The following is a 25,034-nucleotide window of genomic DNA, read 5'->3' as shown; positions in this document are numbered from 1 at the left end:
CAGACATCAGCCAATCACAGACTGGTATATATTCACACTGTGAACTCTTGCACATGCTCAGTAGGAGCCTCAGGAAATGCATACATAGAAATCTGCTGCTGCTACTAAACAGGAAACATCTGGTGAAACAATCAGGAGAGGCATATGCAGGTAGCCACCAGCCACTGACAGTATCCTGCTTGGGACTAATTGCTTGAGATTAACTATGTGTTCAGCCCCCTGAGGGGGGGGTTAGGGATTAGGGATTATATTTGTAGCTTCTTACCCTAACTCTGGTGATGTTAACCCCACTCATGCTGCCGCTCCGATCCAGAAGGAAGATGAACTCCCCCTGCGTCTTGCTGAGGTCAGTTTGGGTGGACTGAAGATCAGGGCAGAAGTTCAACATCACGACGGGATTATGACAGATGTCCTTGATGAGTCGCTTGCGTATTATTTCTGTCTATAATTACAAAGTAACAGGTGTTTGTAACCAGTTTGTTCATTTTCTGTTAGTATTAAAGGGACAGTCTACCATAGAATTGTTATTGTTGTAAAAGATAGATAATCCCTTTATTACCCATTCCCCAGTTTTGCATAACCAACACAGTTATATTAATGTACTTTTTACCTTTGTGATTACCTTGTATCTAGGAACCTTCTTCCAGCCCCATGATCACATGACTGTGACTGTTTATTATCTATTGTCTTAAATTTAGCATTATGTTGTGCTATATCTTAAATAACTTTCTGTGCTTGAACACTCTATATGGCCCACGTGTACTTTCTGTCTCTGTGTTGAAAAGAGATTTAAAAAGCCTGTGATAAGAGGCAGCCCTCAGAGGCTTAGAAATTAGCATATGAGCCTACCTATGTTTAGTTTAAACTAAGAATACCAAGAGAAAAAAGCTAATTTGATTGTAAAAGTAAATTGGAAAGTTGATTAAAATTAAAAGTCCTATCTGAATAATGAAAGTTTAACTTATACTAGACTGTCCCTTTAATGGTCATTGGATGATACAGAAAAATCCCATCGTTTTAATGGCGGAGAGACAAAAACTTCCCATGCATTTCAAGAAAAAAAGTTTAGAGATTCAGTACAGAAACAAACATTTGAAAGGACTGTAATATATTTTGAAATACCCTCTCTAAATTAAATCTTTAAAACATTAAAGGGATAGTCTAGTCAAAATTAAAATGTCATGATTCAGATAGAGCAGCAATTTTAAGTAATTTTCTAATTTACTCCTATTATAAATTGTCTTTGTTCTCTTGGTATCTTTATTTGAAAAGCAAGAATGTAAAGATTATAAACCAGTCCATTTTTGGTTCAGCACCTGGGTGCTGCTTGCTGATTGGTGGTTAAATGTAGCCACTTATCAGCAAGCGCTATCCAGGGTGCTGAACCAAAATCGGCTGTCTTGTAAGCTTACATTCCTGCTTTTTCAAATAAAGATATAAAGAGAACGAAGAGAAATTGATAATAGGAGTAAATGAGAAAGTTGCTTAAAATTGCTGATCTATCTGAATCATGGTAGAAAAAAAAATTGGGTTCAGTATACCTTTAATACACTCGGCTCTCAGGACTCTGGCAAGAAAAGGATCAAGTTAGCGCACTCTCCAGCACGCAAAAGTATCAACCCTTAAAAAAATACATAAGGAAACAAATAAATACTGATGAATTTCATCTGCATTTATTCATTTTCTTTCATTTTCGTTGGTTCCTTTAATTGGATTTTCAAAACAAATATCGATTTTTAGTTACGAATGTGTATTGGTAGCAAAACGAATGCACAACTCTAGTAAGAAGGACGGTTAAATAAAAATTTTGAGTGCAACTATTTTGGAAAGAATGGAATCAGAACAAAGGAAAGGATATTAACAGAGATGGAGAGGTTGAGTGCGAAATAGAAGAGAGGGAAATATAGAGCAGAGACAGAGGAAAGATACAGATAAAGACAGACAGAAAAAACAGAATTTATGCTTACCTGATAAATTACTTTCTCCAACGGTGTGTCCGGTCCACGGCGTCATCCTTACTTGTGGGATATTCTCTTCCCCAACAGGAAATGGCAAAGAGTCCCAGCAAAGCTGGCCATATAGTCCCTCCTAGGCTCCGCCCACCCCAGTCATTCGACCGACGGACAGGAGGAAATATATATAGGAGAAACCATATGGTACCGTGGTGACTGTAGTTAGAGAAAATAATTCATCAGACCTGATTAAAAAACCAGGGCGGGCCGAGGACCGGACACAACGTTGGAGAAAGTAATTTATCAGGTAAGCATAAATTCTGTTTTCTCCAACATTGGTGTGTCCGGTCCACGGCGTCATCCTTACTTGTGGGAACCAATACCAAAGCTTTAGGACACGGATGAAGGGAGGGAGCAAATCAGGTTACCTAAACGGAAGGCACCACAGCTTGCAAAACCTTTCTCCCAAAAATAGCCTCCGAAGAAGCAAAAGTATCAAATTTGTAAAATTTGGCAAAAGTGTGCAGTGAAGACCAAGTCGCTGCCTTACATATCTAGTCAACAGAAGCCTCGTTCTTGAAGGCCCATGTGGAAGCCACAGCCCTAGTGGAGTGAGCTGTGATTCTTTCAGGAGGCTGCCGTCCGGCAGTCTCATAAGCCAATCGGATGATGCTTTTAAGCCAAAAGGAAAGAGAGGTAGAAGTCGCTTTTTGACCTCTCCTTTTACCAGAATAAACAACAAACAAGGAAGATGTTTGTCTAAAATCTTTTGTAGCCTCTAAATAGAATTTTAGAGCACGGACTACGTCCAAATTGTGTAACAAACGTTCCTTCTTTGAAACTGGATTTGGACACAAAGAAGGTACAACTATCTCCTGGTTAATATTTTTGTTAGAAACAACCTTAGGAAGAAAACCAGGCTTAGTACGCAAAACCACCTTATCTGCATGGAACACCAGATAGGGCGGAGAACACTGCAGAGCAGATAACTCTGAAACTCTTCTAGCAGAAGAAATTGCAACCAAAAACAAAACTTTCCAAGATAGTAACTTAATATCTATGGAATGTAAAGGTTCAAACGGAACCCCTTGAAGAACTGAAAGAACTAGATTTAGACTCCAGGGAGGAGTCAAAGGTCTGTAAACAGGCTTGATCCTAACCAGAGCCTGAACAAATGCTTGAACATCTGGCACAGCTGCCAGTCTTTTGTGTAGTAAGACAGATAAAGCAGAGATCTGTCCCTTTAGAGAACTTGCAGATAATCCTTTCTCCAAACCTTCTTGTAGAAAGGAGAGAATCTTAGGAATTTTTATCTTATTCCATGGGAATCCTTTGGATTCACACCAACAGATATATCTTTTCCATATTTTATGGTAAATCTTTCTAGTTACTGGTTTTCTGGCCTGAACCAGAGTATCTATCACAGAATCTGAAAACCCACGCTTCGATAGAATCAAGCGTTCAATCTCCAAGCCGTCAGCTGGAGGGAGACCAGATTTGGATGTTCGAATGGACCCTGAACAAGAAGGTCCTGTCTCAAAGGTAGCTTCCATGGTGGAGCCGATGACATATTCACCAGGTCTGCATACCAAGTCCTGCGTGGCCACCTTGAAGTTCTGACGAGACGCCATCAGATCCATGTCTGGAATGCCCCATAATTGAGTTATTTGGGCAAAGATTTCCGGATGGAGTTCCCACTCCCCCTGGATGGAATGTCTGACGACTCAGAAAATCCGCCTCCCAGTTTTCCACACCTGGGATGTGGATCGCAGACAGGTGGCAGGAGTGATCCTCCGCCCATTGAATTATTTTGGTCACTTCTTTCATCGCCAGGGAACTCCTTGTTCCCCCCTGATGATTGATATACGCAACGGTCGTCATGTTGTCTGATTGGAACCTTATGAATCTGGCCTTTGCTAGCTGAGGCCAAGCCCTGAGAGCATTGAATATCGCTCTCAGTTCCAGAATGTTTATCGGGAGAAGAGACTCTTCCCGAGACCATAGACCCTGAGCTTTCAGGGATTCCCAGACCGCGCCCCAGCCCACTAGACTGGCGTCGGTCGTGACAAAGACCCACTCTGGTCTGCGGAAGCTCATTCCCTGGAACAGATGGTCCAGGGTCAGCCACCAACGGAGTGAATCTCTGGTCTTCTGATCTACTTGAATCATTGGAGACAAGTCTGTATAGTCCCCATTCCACTGTTTGAGCATGCACAGTTGTAATGGTCTTAGATGAATTTGTGCAAAAGGAACTATGTCCATTGCTGCAACCATCAACCCTACTACTTCCATGCACTGCGCTATGGAAGGACGAGGAACAGAATGAAGCACTTGACAAGAGCTTAGAAGTTTTGATTTTCTGACCTCTGTCAGAAAAATCCTCATTTGTAAGGAATCTATTATTGTTCCCAAGAACTCTTGTCGACGGAGACAGAGAACTTTTTTCTATGTTCACCTTCCATCCGTGTGATCTGAGAAAGGCTAGAACGATGTCTGTATGAGCCTTTGCTTTTGACAGGGACGACGCTTGTATTAGAATGTCGTCCAAGTAAGGTACTACTGCAATGCCCCTCGGTCTTAGAACCGCTAGAAGGGACCCTAGCACCTTTGTGAAAATCCTTGGAGCAGTGGCTAACCCGAATGGGAGGGCCACAAACTGGTAATGCTTGTCCAGAAAAGCGAACCTTAGGAACTGATGATGTTCTTTGTGGATAGGAATATGTAGGTACGCATCCTTTAGATCCACGGTAGTCATAAATTGACTTTCCTGGATAGTGGGTAGAATCGTTCGAATGGTTTCCATCTTGAACGATGGTACCCTGAGAAATTTGTTTAGGATCTTCAAATCCAAAATTGGTCTGAAAGTTCCCTCTTTTTTGGGAACTACGAACAGATTGGAATAAAATCCCATTCCTTGTTCCTTTATTGGAACTGGGTGTATCACTCCCATCTTTAACAGGTCTTCTACACAATGTAAGAATGCCTGTCTCTTTATTTGGTTTGAGGATAAGTGAGACATGTGGAACCTTCCCCTTGGGGGTAGTTCCTTGAATTCCAGGAGATAACCTTGAGAAACTATTTCTAGCGCCGAGGGATCCTGAACATCTCTTGCCCAAGCCTGAGCAAAGAGAGAGAGTCTGCCCCCCACTAGATCCGGTCCCGGATCGGGGGCTACTCCTTCATGCTGTTTTGTTAGCAGCGGCAGGCTTCTTGGCCTGCTTACCCTTGTTCCAGCCTTGCATCGGTTTCCAGGCTGGTTTGGGTTGTGAGGCATTACCCTCTTGCTTAGAGGATGCAGAATTAGAGGCCGGTCCGTTCCTGAAATTGCGAAAGGAACGAAAATTAGATTTATTTTTAGCCTTGAAAGACCTATCTTGTGGAAGGGCGTGGCCCTTTCCCCAGTGATGTCTGAAATAATCTCTTTCAATTCTGGTCCAAATAGAGTTTTACCTTTGAAAGGGATGTTAAGCAATTTTGTCTTGGATGACACATCCGCTGACCAAGACTTTAGCCAAAGCGCTCTGCGCGCCACAATAGCAAACCCTGAATTTTTCGCCGCTAATCTAGCTAATTGCAAAGCGGCATCTAAAATAAAAGAGTTAGCCAATTTAAGTGCTTGAACTCTGTCCATAACCTCCTCATATGGAGTCTCTCTACTGAGCGATTTTTCTAGTTCCTCGAACCAGAACCACGCTGCTGTAGTGACAGGAACAATGCACGAAATTGGTTGTAGAAGGTAACCTTGCTGTACAAAAATCTTTTTAAGCAAACCTTCCAATTTTTTATCCATAGGATCTTTGAAAGCACAACTATCTTCAATAGGAATAGTAGTGCGTTTGTTTAGAGTAGAAACTGCCACCTCGACCTTAGAGACTGTCTGCCATAAGTCCTTTCTGGGGTCGACCATAGGAAATAATTTCTTAAATATAGGGGGGGGAACAAAAGGTATGCCGGGCTTTTCCCACTCCTTATTTACTATGTCCGCCACCCGCTTGGGTATAGGAAAAGCGTCGGGGTGCACCGGAACCTCTAGGAACTTGTCCATCTTGCATAATTTCTCTGGAATGACCAAGTTGTCACAATCATCCAGAGTAGATAACACCTCCTTAAGCAGTGCGCGGAGATGTTCTAATTTAAATTTAAATGTCACAACATCAGGTTCAGCTTGTTGAGAAATTTTTCCTGAATCTGAAATTTCTCCATCTGACAAAACCTCCCTCATGGCCCCTTCGGATTGGTGTGAGGGTATGACAGAAAAATTATCATCAGCGCCCTCCTGCTCTTCAGTGTTTAAAACAGAGCAATCGCGCTTTCTCTGATAAGTAGGCATTTTGGATAAAATATTTGCTATGGAGTTATCCATTACAGCCGTTAATTGTTGCATGGTAATAAGCATTGGCGCACTAGATGTACTAGGGGCCTCCTGCGTGGGCAAAACTGGTGTAGACACAGTAGGAGATGATGTAGTATCATGTTTACTCCCCTCATCTGAGGAATCATCTTGGGCAATTTCATTATCTGTGGCAGTACTGTCCTTACTTTGTTTGGACGCTATGGCACAATTATCACATAAATTTAAATTTAAATGGGGAGACACATTGGCTTTCATACATATAGAACATAGCTTATCTGAAGGTACAGACATGTTAAACAGGCTTAAACTTGTCAACAAAGCACAAAAAACGTTTTAAAACAAAACCGTTACTGTCTCTTTAAATTTTTAAACAGAAAACACTTTATTACTGAATATGTGAAAAAGTATGAAGGAATTGTTCATTTACCAAAATTTCACCACAGTGTCTTAAAGCATTAATAGTATTGCACACCAAATTTCAGAGCTTTAACCCTTAAAATAACGGAACCGGAGCCGTTTATAAATTTAACCCCTATACAGTCCCAGCTATAGTCTTTGCTGAGACCCAACCAAGCCCAGAGGGGAATACGATACCAATTGACGCCTTCTAGAAGCTTTTCCAGCAATTTTTAGATCCTCACACATGCATCTGCATGCCCTGTTCTCAAAAAACAACTGCGCAGTAATGGCGCGAAAATGAGGCTCAGTCTACAACTAGGAAGGCCCCCTGACTGGAAAAGGTGTCTAACACAGTGCCTGCTGTTTAATAAACGTTCCCCAAGTTTATAAATGCTAATTGTCAGCATAAATATGAATAAAATGCCCAAATAAAGCAATCGATTTAGCCCATAAAAATGTCTACCAGTTTTTTTAGCCCATAATAAGCCCTTTATTCTGTTTGTTTGACTAAGAAAATGGCTTACCGGTCCCCATGAGGGGAAATGACAGCCTTCCAGCATTACATGGTCTTGTTAGAAATATGGCTAGTCATACCTTAAGCAGAAAAGTCTGCTAACTGCTTCCCCCAACTGAAGTTACTTCATCTCAACAGTCCTATGTGGAAACAGCAATCGATTTTAGTTACTGTCTGCTAAAATCATCTGCCTCTCACAAACAGAAATCTTCATCCTTTTCTGTTTCAGAGTAAATAGTACATACCAGCACTATTTTAAAATAACAAACACTTGATAGAAGAATAAAAACTACATTTAAACACCAAAAAACTCTTAACCATCTCCGTGGAGATGTTGCCTGTGCAACGGCAAAGAGAATGACTGGGGTGGGCGGAGCCTAGGAGGGACTATATGGCCAGCTTTGCTGGGACTCTTTGCCATTTCCTGTTGGGGAAGAGAATATCCCACAAGTAAGGATGACGCCGTGGACCGGACACACCAATGTTGGAGAAAAAAAGATGAGAAGAGAGAATACAGAGAAGTGTGAGAGATATAGGGTGAGGAGAGAGAGACTGACAAGCTGTCCTGAAACAGTTATTACATTTCTGATGACATCATTGCTCAAAACATCCATTCATTTTCTTGGCTTGAATATTAAAGGGACTTTGTACTTAAAAATGTTCTATCATCGGTATGAAAAAGCACAATAAAAACATGAAAACATTTTAGTGCCTGCTAACATATGAAGTAAAATGTGTTTAAGTTGTAATGTAACTTAACATACCAGTGTTAGTTGTGTACTTTATCATAACAGAAATCTGTGGGATTTTATTGGTCAGAGAAGTTTGGCCCACTTTCAGCCTGCAGCTTCTCGGCCACAGAAAAGGTCAAGGGTTTTCATGAACTTACTCAGTCCGGGACACACCCTGTCCTGTCCATGTCCCAACTCAGCCACGCCCATGACACTGCCCCTCTCATTACCCCCCCTGCTAATATGGAGTTAGGCCACAGCTCACAAGTATTCTAGCCTCCTATTCCAGAAAAACTCCAGGATATGTTGTGAGACATCATTGACTTACAGGTAATAATGCTTGTTGGGTTTAGCAGGAATTACCTGTGAGCATTAGTAGGAAGTACAAAACCATTAGACCATTATAGATGTATTAGCTTCAGTTTAAATTGAACTTGCTTTTTGTCACTTTTTTTATAAAATCAATACATTTAAATGTTATCCTTTCATATAGGTGAAGAACATTCTTCAGTAGTATTCCTTTAAATCGGTTCTATACAAGGTAAATAAGCTGTGCTCTGCTTATTACGCCCCTGGTGTCTACCTATTTTCTTCTCTGCTGTCTTCCAACCTTCTTCTCTGCTGTCTACCTACCTTCTCTGCTGTCTACCTACCTTCTCTGCTGTCTACCTACTGCTGTATACCTACCTTATTCCCTGCTGTCCCCTACCTACCTTCTTCCCTTCTGTCTACCTACCTTCTTCCCTTCTGTATACCTACCTTCTTCTCTGCTGTCTACCTATAATCTCTGCTGTCTACCTACCTTTTTCTCGCATGTCTTCCTACCTTCTTCTCTGCTGTCTACCTACTCTATTCTCTGCTGTCTACCTACCTTCTCTGCTGTCTACCTACCTTCCTCTCTGCTGTCTACCTACCTTCTCTGCTGTATTCCTACTTTCTTCTCTGCTGTCTACCTACTCTATTCTCTGCTGTCTACCTACCTTCTCTGCTTTCTACCTACCTTCTTCTCTGCTGTCTACCTACCTTCTCTGCTGTCTACCTACCTTCTTCTCTGCTGTCTACCTACCTTCTCTGCTGTCTTCCTACTTTCTTCTCCGCTGTCTACCTATCTTCTTCTTTGCTGTTTAACTACCTTCTTCTCTGCTTTCTTCCTACTTTCTTCTCTGCTGTCTACCTACCTTCTTTTCTGCAGTCTACATACCTTTGTCTCTGCTGCCTACCTACCTTCTTCTCTGCTGTCTTCCTACATTTCTCTCTGCTCTCTACCTACTTTCTTCTCTCCTGTCTACCTACCTTCTTCTCTGCTGTCTTCCTACCTTTGTCTCTGCTGTCTACCTACCTTATCTTCTGCTATCTTCCTATCTTCTTCTCTGCTGTCTTCCTACCTTCGTCTCTGCTGTCTACCAACCTTCTTCTCTGCTGTCTATCTACCTTCTTCTCTGCTGTCTATCTACCTTCTTCTCTGATGTCTACCTACCTTCTTCTCTGCTGTCTTCCTACATTTCTCTCTGCTCTCTACCTACCTTCTTCTCTCCTGTCTACCTACCTTCTTATCTGCTGTCTTCCTACCTTCTTCTCTGCTGTCTACCTACCCTCTTCTCTGCTGTCTACCTACCTTCTTCTCTGCTGTCTACCTACCTTTTTCTCTGCACTGGGGTCTTTTTTAGTTGCTCTGATGAAATCACTTTTCCCCTTCAGAAATTGCTCATACTCGTATGGAGTCATGTCCCCTTCTTCCATCAAGATGTGCGGGAGATGTGGCTCTGGAGGACACAGACAGAACAAACATATAACAATGCACAGTAAACACTTTCCAGGCATTGCAGCGCACATGGGGTTTCAAGATTAAGCTGAAACTATTTTAACGATAAACGTCATGGTCAATGGTCACACTCAATTACAAAACAACAAAGCACTCAAATGTAATAAAACATCTACATGTAGTGTAGATAGAACACTGGGATTTAATAATGATTTCCCAGATTAATACATAACACTCCATAAAAAAAGAAGAAGAACTTGTACGGTGCTGTATCTTAATCAACAGTGCTATTTTTAAAGAAAGTAAGTCTAACAAGTAGGTCTACACCCTAAGACAGTGTTTCTCAACGGCGGTTCTCAAGTACCCTCAACAGTCCAGGTTTTCACTAGAGCACAGGTGAAATAATCAGCTGATGGGTGAAAGCAAGTTAGTTACCATGGTTACTGATCAGCTGATTATTTTATCTGTGCGCTAGTTCAGCTATAATGAAAACCTGGACTGTTGGGGGTACTTGAGGACCGCTGTTGAGAAACACTGCCCTAAGCAATAAGCCTAAAAAAAAAGATCTCTGTACCACTGGGGTGGATGAGGATTTCCACTGGACGATCATACGTGTGCTTGTTGGCTAATGTTATCATAATGCTCTTGGCTGAAGGGGCCGATGGATCAGCATCAGCGCGAATCTCATGGGTGGGACTTTCTACACCTGAAAATAAAGAAGAAGCTCTTGGTAGTTATTTGTCTTTATGGTAAATTAGCAGAGATATTAGCAGAGACAGACACCAAGGCAGCAACAGTCTACAGATTCTCTGTTCTCATTTGGAACTGTGATACAATGTCACTCTCTGGAACAATCTGCATATTCTGGGAACCGTAAAAAAAACATCAAACCAAAGCTTTAAAATAAAAAATAAATAAATTATCATTAGCAATCTTGATAGGGACATTTTACTAGGGTTAATCTCTAATTTGTTGGAGCATGTAACTTTTGCGTTACTGATTCTAGATAACGATATGTTTGCACACATATGGATATACAGGTACACAAACAGACACATACATATATATCTACACACACTGGCACACAGATATACACACACAGACATATGGATATATATGCACACATACAGACACATACATACGTATCTAAACACACTGGCACACAGATATACCCACACAGACATATGGATATACAGGTACACATACAGACACATACATACGTATTTGCACACACTGGCACACAGGTATACACACACAGACATATGGATATACAGGTACACATATAGACACATGCATATGTATCTACACACACTGGCACACAGATATACACACATAGACATATGGATATATATGCACACTTACAGACACATACATACGTATCTACACACACTGGCACACAGATATACACACACAGACATATGGATATATATGCACACATACAGACAAATACATAAGTATCTACACACAATGGCACACAGGTATACACACACATGCAAATTTATATACACACACACATAGGCACACAGACATGCATACGCATATGCACATACAGACACACAGACATGCATACGCATATGCACATACAGGCACACAGACATGCATATGCACATACAGACACACAGACATGCATACACATATACACACACAGGCACACAGACAAACACACACAGACATACACACATGCAAATTCATACACACACACACACAAAGGCTCACAGACATGCATATGCATTCACATAGACACGCAGACTCTCACATACATATATAAACACACACAGGCACACAGACGTGTACATACATAGACATAAGCACACACACAGACAGACATACATACATAAACACACATAGGCACACAGACGTGTGCACACATAGACATAAGCACGCACACACACACACACAGACATACATATATAAACACACACAGGCACACAGACTTGTATATACATAGAAATAAGCCCGCACACACATACACATACATATATAAACACACACAGGCACACATATGTGTACATACATAGACATAAGCACAGACACACAGACATACATACATAGACACACAGGCACACAGATGTGTACATACTGTACATAGACATAAGCACGCACATACAGACACACAGACATAAATATATAAACACACACAGGCACATAGACGTGTACATACATAGACATAAGCACACACAAGCATACATACATAAACACACACAGGCACACAGACGTGTACATACATAGACATAAGCACGCACATACAGACACACAGACATACATATATAAACACACACAGGCACACAGACGTGTACATACATAGACATAAGCACGCACACACACACATACATACATATATAAACACACACAGGAACACAGACGTGTACATACATAGACATAAGCACGCACATACAGACACACAGACATACATAAACACACACAGGCACATAGACGTGTACATACATAGACATCAGCATGCACACATACACAGATACACAGACATACATACATAAATACACACAGGCACACAGACGTGTACATACATAGACATCAGCACACACACACACAGACAGACACACAGACATACATATATAAACACACACAGGCACACAGACGTGTACATACATAGACATAAGCACGCACACACACACAGACATACATATATAAACACACACAGGCAGACAGACGTGCACATACATAGACATAAGCACGCACATACAGACACACAGACATACATAAACACACACAGGTACATAGACGTGTACATACATAGACATCAGCATGCACACACACAGACATACATACATAAATACACACAGGCACACAGACGTGTACATACATAGACATCAGCACGCACACACAGACATACATAAGCACACACAGGCACATAGACGTGTACATACATAGACATCAGCATGCACACACACACACAGACAGACACACAGACATACATACATACATACATACACACAGGCACACAGACGTGTACATACATAGACATAAGCATGCACATACAGACACACAGACATACATAAACACACACAGCCACATAGATGTGTACATACATAGACATCAGCATGCACACACACAGACATACATACATAAATACACACAGGCACACAGACTTGTACATACATAGACATCAGCATGCACACGCACACACACAGACAAACATAAACACACACAGGCACACAGACGTGTACATACATAGACATCAGCACGCACACACACAGACATACATAAATACACACAGGCACACAGACATGTATATACATAGACATCAGCATGCACACACACACACATAGATAGACACACAGACATACATAAATACACACAGGCACCCAGACGTGTACATACATAGACATCAGCACGCACACACACAGACATACATAAATACACACAGGCACACAGACTTTTACATACATAGACATCAGCACGCACACACACAGACAGACACACAGCCATACATAAATACACACAGGCATACAGACGTGTACATACATACACATCAGCACGCACACACACAGACAGACACACAGCCATACATAAATACACACAGGCACACAGACATGTACATACATAGACATCAGCACGCACACACACAGACAGACACACAGCCATACATAAATACACACAGGCACACAGACGTGTATATACATAGACATCAGCAGGCACACAAACAGACATACATAAATACACACAGGCACACAGGCGTGTATATACATAGACATCAGCAGGCGCACACACACACACAGACAGACACTCAGACATACATAAATACATACAGGCACACAGACGTGTATATACATAGACATCAGCAGGCACACACACAGACATACATAAATACACACAGGCACACAGGCGTGTATATACATAGACATCAGCAGGCACACACACACACACACAGACAGACACTCAGACATACATAAATACACACAGGCACACAGACGTGTATATACATAGACATCAGCAGGCACACACACAGACACACAGGCGTGTATATACATAGACATCAGCAGGCACACACACAGACATACATAAATACACACAGGCACACAGGCGTGTATATACATAGAAATCAGCAGGCACACACACACACACAGACAGACACTCAGACATACATAAATACATACAGGCACACAGGCGTGTACATACATAGACATCAGCAGGCACACACACACATAGACAGACACACAGACATACATAAATACACACAGGCACACAGACGTGTATATACATATACATCAGCAGGCACACACACAGACATACATAAATACACACAGGCGTGTATATACATAGACATCAGCAGGCACACACACACACAGACAGACACTCAGACATACATAAAAACATACAGGCACACAGACGTGTACATACATAGACATCAGCAGGCACACACAGATACTTTACACTCACCATAATGTTTATTATTATATTTATAACTACCTTTACTTGTTATCATGCTGAATTATCACAATGCATCTGATTGCAAGGAAAGATAAACCGTTCATGATTATCTGACGTGTCTAAATATTCTTCCCTTTCACCTTCTGTGTAATTAATCCTCCTTTATATTGTAAGCTTGAGAGCCTTTCTACCTGTAGGTCTCTCTATATAAAGAGCATCTACTACTGATTGTGCTCAAGGGCAGAGCAATATATAGTGTGAATACGTCATGTTTGTGAAGCCTCCCTTGTCCCTGATCACCAATAAAGTATATTGTGTTGTCTTAATCAGGTATTTGGAATATGCATTGCAATATCAGCTGTATGAGTTCCTTCTGACATTCAATATATGTGTAAACATACTTTCCTTAAAGGGACATCCTAGAGCAAAAAAAATGCTCTGTTTTGTTAAAGGGATAGTCTAGTCAAAATTAAACTTTCATGATTCAGATAGAGCAGTAATTTTCAGAAACTTTCTAATTTACTCTTATTGTCAATTTTTCTTCATTCTCATGGTATCTTTATATGAAAAGGCAAGAATTTAAGCTTAGGAGCCGGACCATTTTTGGTTCAGCACCTGAGTAGCGTGGCTACATTTAGACACCAATCAGCAAGTGCTACCCAGGTGCTGAACTAAAAATTGGCCGGCTCCTAAGCTTACATTCTTGCTTTTTCAAACAAGGATACCAAGAGAACGAAGACAAATTGATGAGAGGAGGAAATTAGAAAGTTGCTTGCATGCTCTGTCTGAATCATGAAAGTTTTATTTTTACTAGAGTATCCCTTTAAATTATTCCTTTCTTTTACTATTTAACTCACGTAAAGGGATTTAAAGGGACATGAAACCCAATTTTTTTCTTTCGTGATTTAGAAAGAGCATGTCATTTTAAACAACTTTCTAATTTACTTCTATTATCTCATTTGCTTCATTCTCTTGATATCACTTGCTGAAAAGCATATCTAGATATGCTCAGTAGCTGCTGATTGGATGCTGCACATAGAGGCCTTGTGTGATTGGCTCACACATGTGCATTGCTATTTCTTTAACAAAGGATATCTAAAGAATTGAGCAAATTAGATAATAGAAGTAAATTGAAAAGTTGTTTAAAATGACATGCCCTATCTGAATCATGAAAGTTTAATTTTGACTAGACTGCCCCTTTAATACAAAGACAAAATAAATGCTGCTTTGCCACATCTGATAAGAATAGAGCTGGCAAGACAATCAGGAGCAGGTATACTTGTGTATGCTTCAATCACAGGCTGTATTCTCACTCACCTGAACAATATAGCTTTGACAATGCAACTGTGTGTTTAACCATTTTGAAGAAGTTAAAGGGACATAAAACCCTTTTTTTATTATTCAGAAAGAGCATGTGATTTTAAACAACTTTGCAATGTACTTCTATTATTTAATTTGCTTCCTTCTCTTGTTATCATTTGCTGAAAGGTTTATCTAGGAAAACTCAGGAGCAGCAAAGAACCTAGGTTCTAGCTGTTGATTGGTGGCTGCATATATATATATATATATATACCGATTGTCATTAGCTAACCCATGTGTTCAGTTAGAAACCAGTAGTACATTATTGCTGCTTCAAAAAATGATACCAAGACAATGAAGCAAATTTGATAATAGAAATAAATTAGAAAGTTGTTTAAAATTGTATGTTCTACATAAATCATAAAAGAACAAATGTGGGTTTCATGTCCCTTTAAACTCATAGCAAAAGGCAATTTCATTAAAAACCAAATGCTTTAACAAAATACAGCATTTTGTTTTACACTAACAATTAAACAATTTCTAAGGTTATGTGTGTTTTTATACATTTCACTTAAAATAGTTCTCTACAGTTTCAGTTTCAGGATATAGTTGCTTCTTTGGTGGGAAAGAAGAATCAGGTACCTTATCTAAATTAAAGGGACATAATACTCACATGCTAAATCACTTGAAACTGATGCAGCATAACTGTAAAAAGCTGACAGGAAAATATCACCTGAGCATCTCTATGTAAAAAAGAAGATATTTTACCTCACAATTTCCTCAGCTCAGCAGAGTAAGTTCTGTGTAAAATGTTATACTCAGTTACTTCTCAGCTGCAGGTAAAAAAAAAAAATGAAAAAATGAACAGCAGCCAATCAGCATCAGCAGTGCTGAGGTCATGAACTCTTTTACTGTGATCTCATGAGATTTCACTTAACTCTCATGAGATTTCATTGTAAACTTCCTTACATTGAATAGGGAAATAAGATGAGTGTGCACCAATGCTCGCTCCTTCCACTATCCCGGGACAGACATACTGATTTGCTGCTTAGAAGTCCTTTACAATGGGATGTGGCTGCTAAGAAACTTTTGAGGTAAAATATCTTTCTTTTTTACATAAAGATGTTCAGGTGATATTTTCTAGTCAGCTTTTTACAGCTATGCTGCATCACTTTCAAGTGTTTAAACATTTGGGTATTATGGCCCTTTAAGGGACAGCTGCTTCCTTGGTCCTTCATTACAGATGGGGATAGGTCTAGTAATTTATTTTGTTTTGGATTTCTGTGCATCCACGTTATTGGGCCTGAACTATTTTTGGAAACCATTTTTGCTCATTTCATTCAGTGTGATATGTTTGTATTAATTATGTTCAGCTTGAATATGATTTTGATTAGAGCTGCGGAGGCAAAGCTCGTTAATTATGTTATGTTCGCACCTGCTTCACTCTCTGCTACAGCCAGAATTGTATATTATATTTCATTTTACATTTACATTTTTCAGGAATGCTGCTTGTTTGCTTTACTGAATTACATTTAGGGCTACACATTTTGTGTAAGTAGTGCGGTTCAGTGGAGATGCCTGTTTTGTCATTTACAATTTCAGCCATGCTCTCTATTATTCAGCTGACATCTCCTTGCAGATCAGTCAGCCACTCCCTACAGGTCAGTCAGCCTCTCTTTATAGATCAGCCAGTCTCTCTTTATAGGTCAGTCAGCCTCTCTTTATAGATCAGCCAGTCTCTCTTTATAGATCAGCCAGTCTCTCTTTATAGATCAGTCAGTCTCTCTTTATAGATCAGTCAGCCTCTCTTTATAGATCAGTCAGTCTCTCTTTATAGATCAGTCGGCCTCTCTTTATAGATCAGTCGGCCTCTCTTTATAGATCAGTCGGCCTCTCTTTATAGATCAGTCAGCTTTTCTTTATAGATCAGTCGGCCTCTCTTTATAGATCAGTCGGCCTCTCTTTATAGATCAGTCGGCCTCTCTTTATACATCTGTCAGCCTCTCTTTATAGATCAGTCAGTCTCTCTTTATCGATCAGTCAGCCTCTCTTTATAGATCAGTCAGCCTCTCTTTATAGATCAGTCAGTCTCTCTTTATAGATCAGTCAGCCTCTCTTTATAGATCAGTCAGTCTCAGTCAGTCTCTCTTTATAGATCAGTCAGTCTCTCTTTATAGATCAGTCAGCCTCTCTTTATAGATCAGTCAGCCTCTCTTTATAGATCAGTCAGTCTCTCTTTATAGATCAGTCAGCCTCTCTTTATAGATCAGTCAGCCTCTCTTTATAGATCAGTCAGTCTCTCTTTATAGATCAGTCAGCCTCTCTTTATAGATCAGTCAGCCTCTCTTTATAGATCAGTCAGTCTCTCTTTATAGATCAGTCAGTCTCTCTTTATAGATCAGTCAGTCTCTCTTTATAGATCAGTCAGCCTCTCTTTATAGATCAGTCAGTCTCAGTCAGTCTCTCTTTATAGATCAGTCAGCCTCTCTTTATAGATCAGTCAGTCTCTCTTTATAGATCAGTCAGTCTCTCTTTTTAGATCTGTCAGCCTCTCCTTAGAGATCAGTCAGACTCTCTTTGTAGATCTGTCAGCCTCTCTTTATAGATCAGTCAGTCTCTCTTTATAGATCAGTCAGCCTCTCTTTATAGATCAGTCAGCCTCTCTTTATAGATCAGTCAGTCTCTCTTTATAGATCAGTCAGTCTCTCTTTATAGATCAGTCAGCCTCTCTTTATAGATCAGTCAGCCTCTCTTTATAGATCAGTCAGTCTCTCTTTATAGATCAGTCAGTCTCTCTTTATAGATCAGTCAGTCTCTCTTTATAGATCAGTCAGCCTCTCTTTATAGATCAGTCAGTCTCAGTCAGTCTCTCTTTATAGATCAGTCAGCCTCTCTTTATAGATCAGTCAGTCTCTCTTTATAGATCAGTCAGTCTCTCTTTTTAGATCTGTCAGCCTCTCCTTAGAGATCAGTCAGACTCTCTTTGTAGATCTGTCAGCCTCTCTTTATAGATCAGTCAGTCTCTCTTTATAGATCTGTCAGCCTCTCCTTAGAGATCAGTCAGACTCTCTTTATAGATCAGTCAGCCTCTCTTTATAGATCAGTCAGTCTCTCTTTATAGATCAGTCGGCCTCTCTTTATAGATCAGTCGGCCTCTCTTTATAGATCAGTCGGCCTCTCTTTATAGATCAGTCAGCTTCTCTTTATAGATCAGTCGGCCTCTCTTTATAGATCAGTCGGCCTCTCTTTATAGATCAGTCGGCCTCTCTTTATAGATCAGTCGGCCTCTCTTTTATAGATCAGTCGGCCTCTCTTTTATAGATCAGTCGGCCTCTCTTTATAGATCAGTCGGCCTCTCTTTATAGATCAGTCGGCCTCTCTTTATAGATCTGTCAGCCTCTCTTTATAGATCAGTCAGTCTCTCTTTATAGATCAGTCAGCCTCTCTTTATAGATCAGTCAGCCTCTCTTTATAGATCAGTCAGTCTCAGTCAGTCTCTCTTTATAGATCAGTCAGTCTCTCTTTATAGATCAGTCAGTCTCTCTTTATAGATCAGTCAGCCTCTCTTTATAGATCAGTCAGTCTCTCTTTATAGATCAGTCAGCCTCTCTTTATAGATCAGTCAGTCTCTCTTTATAGATCAGTCAGTCTCTCTTTATAGATCAGTCAGCCTCTCTTTATAGATCAGTCAGCCTCTCTTTATAGATCAGTCAGCCTCTCTTTATAGATCAGTCAGTCTCTCTTTATAGATCAGTCAGTCTCTCTTTATAGATCAGTCAGTCTCTCTTTATAGATCAGTCAGCCTCTCTTTATAGATCAGTCAGTCTCAGTCAGTCTCTCTTTATAGATCAGTCAGCCTCTCTTTATAGATCAGTCAGCCTCTCTTTATAGATCAGTCAGTCTCTCTTTATAGATCAGTCAGTCTCTCTTTTTAGATCTGTCAGCCTCTCCTTAGAGATCAGTCAGACTCTCTTTGTAGATCTGTCAGCCTCTCTTTATAGATCAGTCGGCCTCTCTTTATAGATCAGTCAGCCTCTCTTTATAGATCAGTCGGCCTCTCTTTATAGATCAGTCGGCCTCTCTTTTATAGATCAGTCGGCCTCTCTTTATAGATCAGTCGGCCTCTCTTTATAGATCAGTCGGCCTCTCTTTATAGATCAGTCGGCCTCTCTTTATAGATCTGTCAGGCTCTCTTTATAGATCAGTCAGTCTCTCTTTATAGATCAGTCAGCCTCTCTTTATAGATCAGTCAGCCTCTCTTTATAGATCAGTCAGCCTCTCTTTATAGATCAGTCAGTCTCTCTTTAAACTAGTGCAGGGAGCGGATGCGAGGGGAACGTCATAAGGGAGGGGATGCTGGGAGAGAACAAAGGGGAATCTAGGTGTGCCAGGTGTGGGGGATGAGACAGAGATAAGGAGAGCAGGCATTGGTCAGGAGCAGAGAGAGGGGAGGAGCTGGAGGTAAAGGTGTTATAAGGAAGGGGATTGCTGGAAGGAGTCACTAACCTTTTTTCTTTGTTTCAGAGAAGAAGTCTTCAAGATGACCGCAAGGAACAGGAGAATCCCAAGGAGATACTTGGATGAAGGTGAGACTGTCTGGAAGACCAGGGCGATCCAGGCTCAGAAGAAGATCAAGAGGATGGAAAAAAGCAGGAAGGAACAGCAGACAGTCCAAGGAGAGGTGATATCCGGAGGAGGTACGGTGGAGGTTGGTGCGGTGTCGGCCGTTCAGGTAAGCCAGGGGGGGTTAGCACCCCATGCAGGGGGAGCGCAGGAGCAGTTACGGGGCCGCTTGCCAGTGTTTCCGTTGCAGCGGAGGGAACAGGCGTATCCCCTGGTGGTAGCGGGGATAGTCCGGTGTTGTTCAGGGGGAGTCCCGCATCTAGCGCCATGTCCATTCCGCTGGGTCAGGGGGGCGGCTGCAGCACACACATTTTTCTGCCAGGCGTTAGGAACGCAAGCGAGCTACATAGCCCCATAATGGTTGCGCAGCGAGCAGGCCCAATTGACGTCACCGTGGCGAGGAGGGGCCACGGTGACGATAGGTTAAGGGGTGGTCACATGGGTCGCGACGTACGCGCGCGCGCACCCGGCGAGCGTGGGGCGGAAATGCCTCAACGGGGGCGGCCATCTTGGGAACAGGGTGTATTGGGCGGTGGAGCTTACGTGGCGGGCGGTAACGGGTGGGGCAGAGGCCCATTCTCAATGGGAGCATCTCAGCAGGGATACGGGTGGGGGGGATGGGGGACAGAGGAAGATCCGTTCGGTCCCGGTGGGCCGAGGGAGCACCTGTGGGAGATAAGAAACAGGCCAAGGGAGTGGAGGGAGGGAGCATGGGAAAACTGGGGGCAGGGGAATAACTGGAGACAGGGAGCTGAGAGGGGAGCATGGACAGCAAGGGGGGGCTATGGGGAGCCCAGTAGGATAGAGATATTCAGGAGAGGGGGGGAGGATGGCATTAGGCCACAGAAGAGAGCTAGAGGAATGGGGGGGAGCATGGGAGACAGGAGGGTGATCAGGGACTCGGAGGGGAATAGCTATAGGTTAATAGAGGAGGAGGCAGAAATAAGGGAGATGGAAACAGGGGTGGAAATGGGAGAGGGACAAATGAGGGAGGCAGAAAGAGGGAGGGGGGTCAGGGGGCAGGATGAGGTAAGAATGGCTGACTCCAGTAGGAAGGGGAGAATGGTACAAGCACCGGGGGCACAGGAAGTAGGAAGGAATGTTATCCCCACAGAGCACCGAAAAGGAGGTATGCCCACCGGAGCGAGCACAGCAGCAGGAGCCAACGGAAGTACCCAGCAGCAATGCGGTGGGGAAATGTTGTGGTAGCAGAAGCAACCCCAGTAAGAGAACTGGAAGCAGGAGCTGCAAAGCAGGGGGCAGCAACTGGTGCAGCAAGCGGTGACCAAGGGGCAAAGCAAGGTAAGAAGCTATTGTGCTTGAACAGTAATGTGTCAGATAGTTCATCTGAGTTTGACTCGGAAGATGAGAATGTAAAAGGGGAAGGGGAGAAGCGGATATTAAAGATAGTAAGGAAAATATATGCAAAGCAAGGAAAAGGGGCAAGGAAGGGGCTAACAGAGCAAGAGCAGGAGGAGACGGGAGAGGTGTTTAATGGGGATGATGAGGTAACGGGAACATTGTTAATGCCACTAACAACGCATTTAAAAGCAAAGATAATTGCCAGGGCGCAGAAAGGGAAATATGTGGACATATTCGAAATTACCAGGGAAGCAGCGGCTGTTAAATCTAGGGGCGAGGATGGTAAAGGGAAGAAGGGGAAGCAAACATTTACAGAATGGGTGAAAGGGATACTTATATACGCAGAGTGTTTTTTAACCGCCAACCCGGGGAAAGTGAAGGGCATGTTAAGATAAATCCATTTCATTGCAGAATGTTACACGACATATGGGGGGTTTGCATGGAAGGACTACGACACAGAATTTAGGAAGGGTAACTTGCAATTAGGAGACAAAGGAAGGAGGGACTTTGGTATAAAGATATTAGACCTATACACCAGGGTAATGAGGGTACAGGATGGACCCCACGGGGGGCGGGGCGCATTGTTTAATACAAATAAGAGCGTGAGAACTGACAACAAAGAGTGCTGGGCATACAATGAGAAAAAGTGTGATAGGGGGGGCGCATGCAGGTTCAGGCACATTTGCAGATACTGTGGCGGGGCGCACCCTGGGGTAGACTGCAGAAAGAACGGGGGTAACGTCGGGTATGGGAAGCAGTCCTTTCGGAGCCAAGGAAACGCGGGTGGAGGACAAGTTGGGGGGATTGGCGCCAACCCCTCTGAGAATAGATAGACTGGTTCGCGAGTTGCAAGCATACCCTATCATAGAGGATAGAGATTTATTAATTGAAGGGTTAAGTAAAGGTTTTACAGTCCCAGTAAAAGGGGTGGTAGCGGGTGCGATGAAAGCTAGAAACCTGAAATCAGCAGCGGAACTACCGGGGGTACTGAGGGAGAAGCTAGGGAAGGAGGTAGAATGTGGGAGGATGGCGGGGCCATTCGCAGAAAAGCCAATAGCAGAGCTAGTCATTTCACCCTTGGGGGTGGTGCCCAAGAAGGAGGAAGGGAAATATTGCATGATACATCACTTATCATACCCAAAGGGTAGGTCAGTAAATGATGCTATCGATAAAGCAGAAGCAGCGGTGCAGTACCAATCGTTTGACAGCGCAGTGCAGTTGGTAAGGAATGCGGGGAGAGGGGCCATGATGGCAAAAATAGACATTGAATCGGCTTTTAGGCTACTGCCGCTTAATCCTGATAGTTTTAAACTGATGGGGTGCAAATTCGAAGGGCAGTTCTACGTGGATAAATGCCTTCCAATGGGGTGCTCTATATCATGCTCATTTTTCGAGAAGTTTAGCACTTTTCTGCACTGGTTAGCGGTTGCAAGGCAAAAGAGAGACTCAATAGTCCACTACCTGGATGATTTCATGGTAGTAGGGAGGGCGGGCACTGACGGGTGTGAATGCATGAAGAAGGGACTGATAGGTTTGTTCGAGGAGATGGGGGTCCCGGTGGCAGACAAAAAGACGGAGGGCCCTTGCGAGAGACTCGCTTTCCTAGGCATAACAATAGATTCGCTGAAAGGGCAATGTGAACTACCCGAGGATAAGGTGGAAAAAGCTAGGGAGATGATAGCATGGATGGCAACGCGTAAAAAAGTAACACTAAGGGAGATGCAGAAAACTTTGGGGGTGTTAAACTTTGCATGCAAGGTAATACCAATAGGGAGGATTTTCAAAAGGCAATTGGAAATCAGCACAAGGGGCGCAAAAAAGCCAGAGCATATGATTAGGGTAACAAAGGAGATGAGGGACGACCTGAAAGTATGGGACCAGTTTTTGCAGGAATTGAACGGGGTGCGCATATGGCAGGAGGTGGCGCCCGCGGTAGATTTGGAACTATACACGGACGCGGCAGGGGGAAAGGGTTACGGAGCATATTTCCAAGGGAGGTGGTGCGCAGGAGAATGGCCAGAGAGCTGGAAGGAAATGGGGTGGATTAAGAATTTGGTGCTGCTGGAACTATTTCCCATAGTGGTGGCCATAGAGCTATGGGGTGGGGAGCTAGCGAATAGGACAATAATATGCTGGTCCGACAACATGGGGGTGGTCGAAATCATCAATCAGCTATCAGCATCATCAATGCCAGTAGTTAGGTACCTAAGGTACTTGGTTTTGAAATGTTTAAAGCATAATATATGTGTCAGGGCCAAGCATATTCCGGGGTTCAAAAACGTAGTTGCGGATGCGCTATCCCGTTTTAAGTGGAAGGAGTTTAGGGAGCTAGCACCCAATGCCAGACAGGAAGGTGAATGTTGCCCTATGCTTCTTTGGCAGATTGGCAGCGGATAGAAGGAATCGAGGAACTGGTCGAAAAAGCCTTGGCACCAAGCACATGGGCAGTGTACAGGAAATATTGGGGACAATGGTGCAAGCATAGGGAGGAGGTGAAAGGAGGGGAGGAAGGAAGATTTTTAGAATGGTTGATGGTGCTGCGGAGGGAAGGTGTAAAAAAGGGGAGATTGAGCGCAGTGTTAGCAGGGATCTCATACTGTTCGCAGCTATACGGGGGAATAGATTGGTCCAGGAAGTTTATAGTAAAGAAAATCGCAAGGGCATGGGGAAGAGGGGAAGAGAAGGAAGTGGATAAAAGGGAACCAATAACTGAGGTTAGATTACAGAAAATGATAGGGGCACTAGAAGGGGTATGTGCAAACAGGGACGAGGCGCTTATTTTCAGAACGGCTTTTTTAGTAGAATTTCACGGAGCAATGAGGATAGGGGAGCTGTTACCAAAAAACAGAAAAATAGGTAAAGGGGGTGTAGAGACAGGGGATGTAAGATGGGGGGAAGAAGCCGTGCTAATATTGGTAAGACGATCTAAAACAGACAAGGAAGGAAAAGGGGCATGGCTAAATATGGCTAAAACAGGGGGAACACTGTGCCCGGTGGCCTGTGTTAAGGAATACCTGATAGCAGGGAGGAAAGGGGGCCGCACATTTCTGAGGCATGCAGACGGTTCGGATGTAACAATCTTCCAGTTTAAAAGCATATTACAAAGGGTGGTTAAGAAATTGGGGTGGAAAGAGGCACACATCGCGCCGCATTCATTCAGAATAGGAGCAGCGACCGCCGCAGCGGGTAGGGGTTGTTCAGAGGAACAAATTAAAAAATTAGGGAGATGGAAATCCGCAGCGTACAAATCTTACATAAGAGTGCAAAAGGAGTAAGGCCTTAATAAAAAACGGTTAAATTGTTTTTTTGTTTTACACACAAAGCTTTAAGGGTGTGGATAGTAGGGCATTCCTACGTCTATTGGGCACAGGCTAGGGCTGCAGCATCGGCGCTGGGAGTAAATTTGGGACTATCGCACAAGGAAGTTAGCATTAGATGGGTAGGAAAAAGAGGCATGATGTGGGACGAGTTAGTGCCTACAATACAGCTGGCAAGGAGAAGATGGGGGTGCCCGGACGCCATAATTATACATCTGGGGGGGAACGACATAGGCGCTTACCCACTTAGAGAGCTAGAAGAGAAAGTTGCAGGAACAATGAGATGGTTGAAGGTGGCATGGCCATCAGTGAGGGCGATATGGTCTAATACA

At 42.6% G+C, this 25,034-nt stretch overlaps 1 protein-coding gene across 1 annotated transcript in view; it reads right to left on the bottom strand.

Annotated features, from left to right (window-relative positions):
• Positions 1-25,034, bottom strand: part of VWA5B1 (von Willebrand factor A domain containing 5B1) — a 264,188-nt gene that overhangs the window by 202,412 nt on the left and 36,742 nt on the right. Inside the window, exons 5-7 of the mRNA XM_053689852.1 lie at positions 10,287-10,418; positions 9,589-9,713; positions 266-442 (exon numbers count right to left, since the gene is read on the bottom strand). Of these exons, the coding sequence (XP_053545827.1) occupies positions 266-442; positions 9,589-9,713; positions 10,287-10,418 (434 nt within the window). The remainder of the gene's footprint in view (positions 1-265; positions 443-9,588; positions 9,714-10,286; positions 10,419-25,034) is intronic.

This window comes from Bombina bombina, chromosome 8 (assembly GCF_027579735.1).
Source record: "Bombina bombina isolate aBomBom1 chromosome 8, aBomBom1.pri, whole genome shotgun sequence".
NCBI classification, from domain to species: Eukaryota; Metazoa; Chordata; class Amphibia; order Anura; family Bombinatoridae; genus Bombina; species Bombina bombina.
Note: the sequence above shows the minus strand (reverse complement) of the source record. Positions and strands in the feature narration are given on the sequence as shown.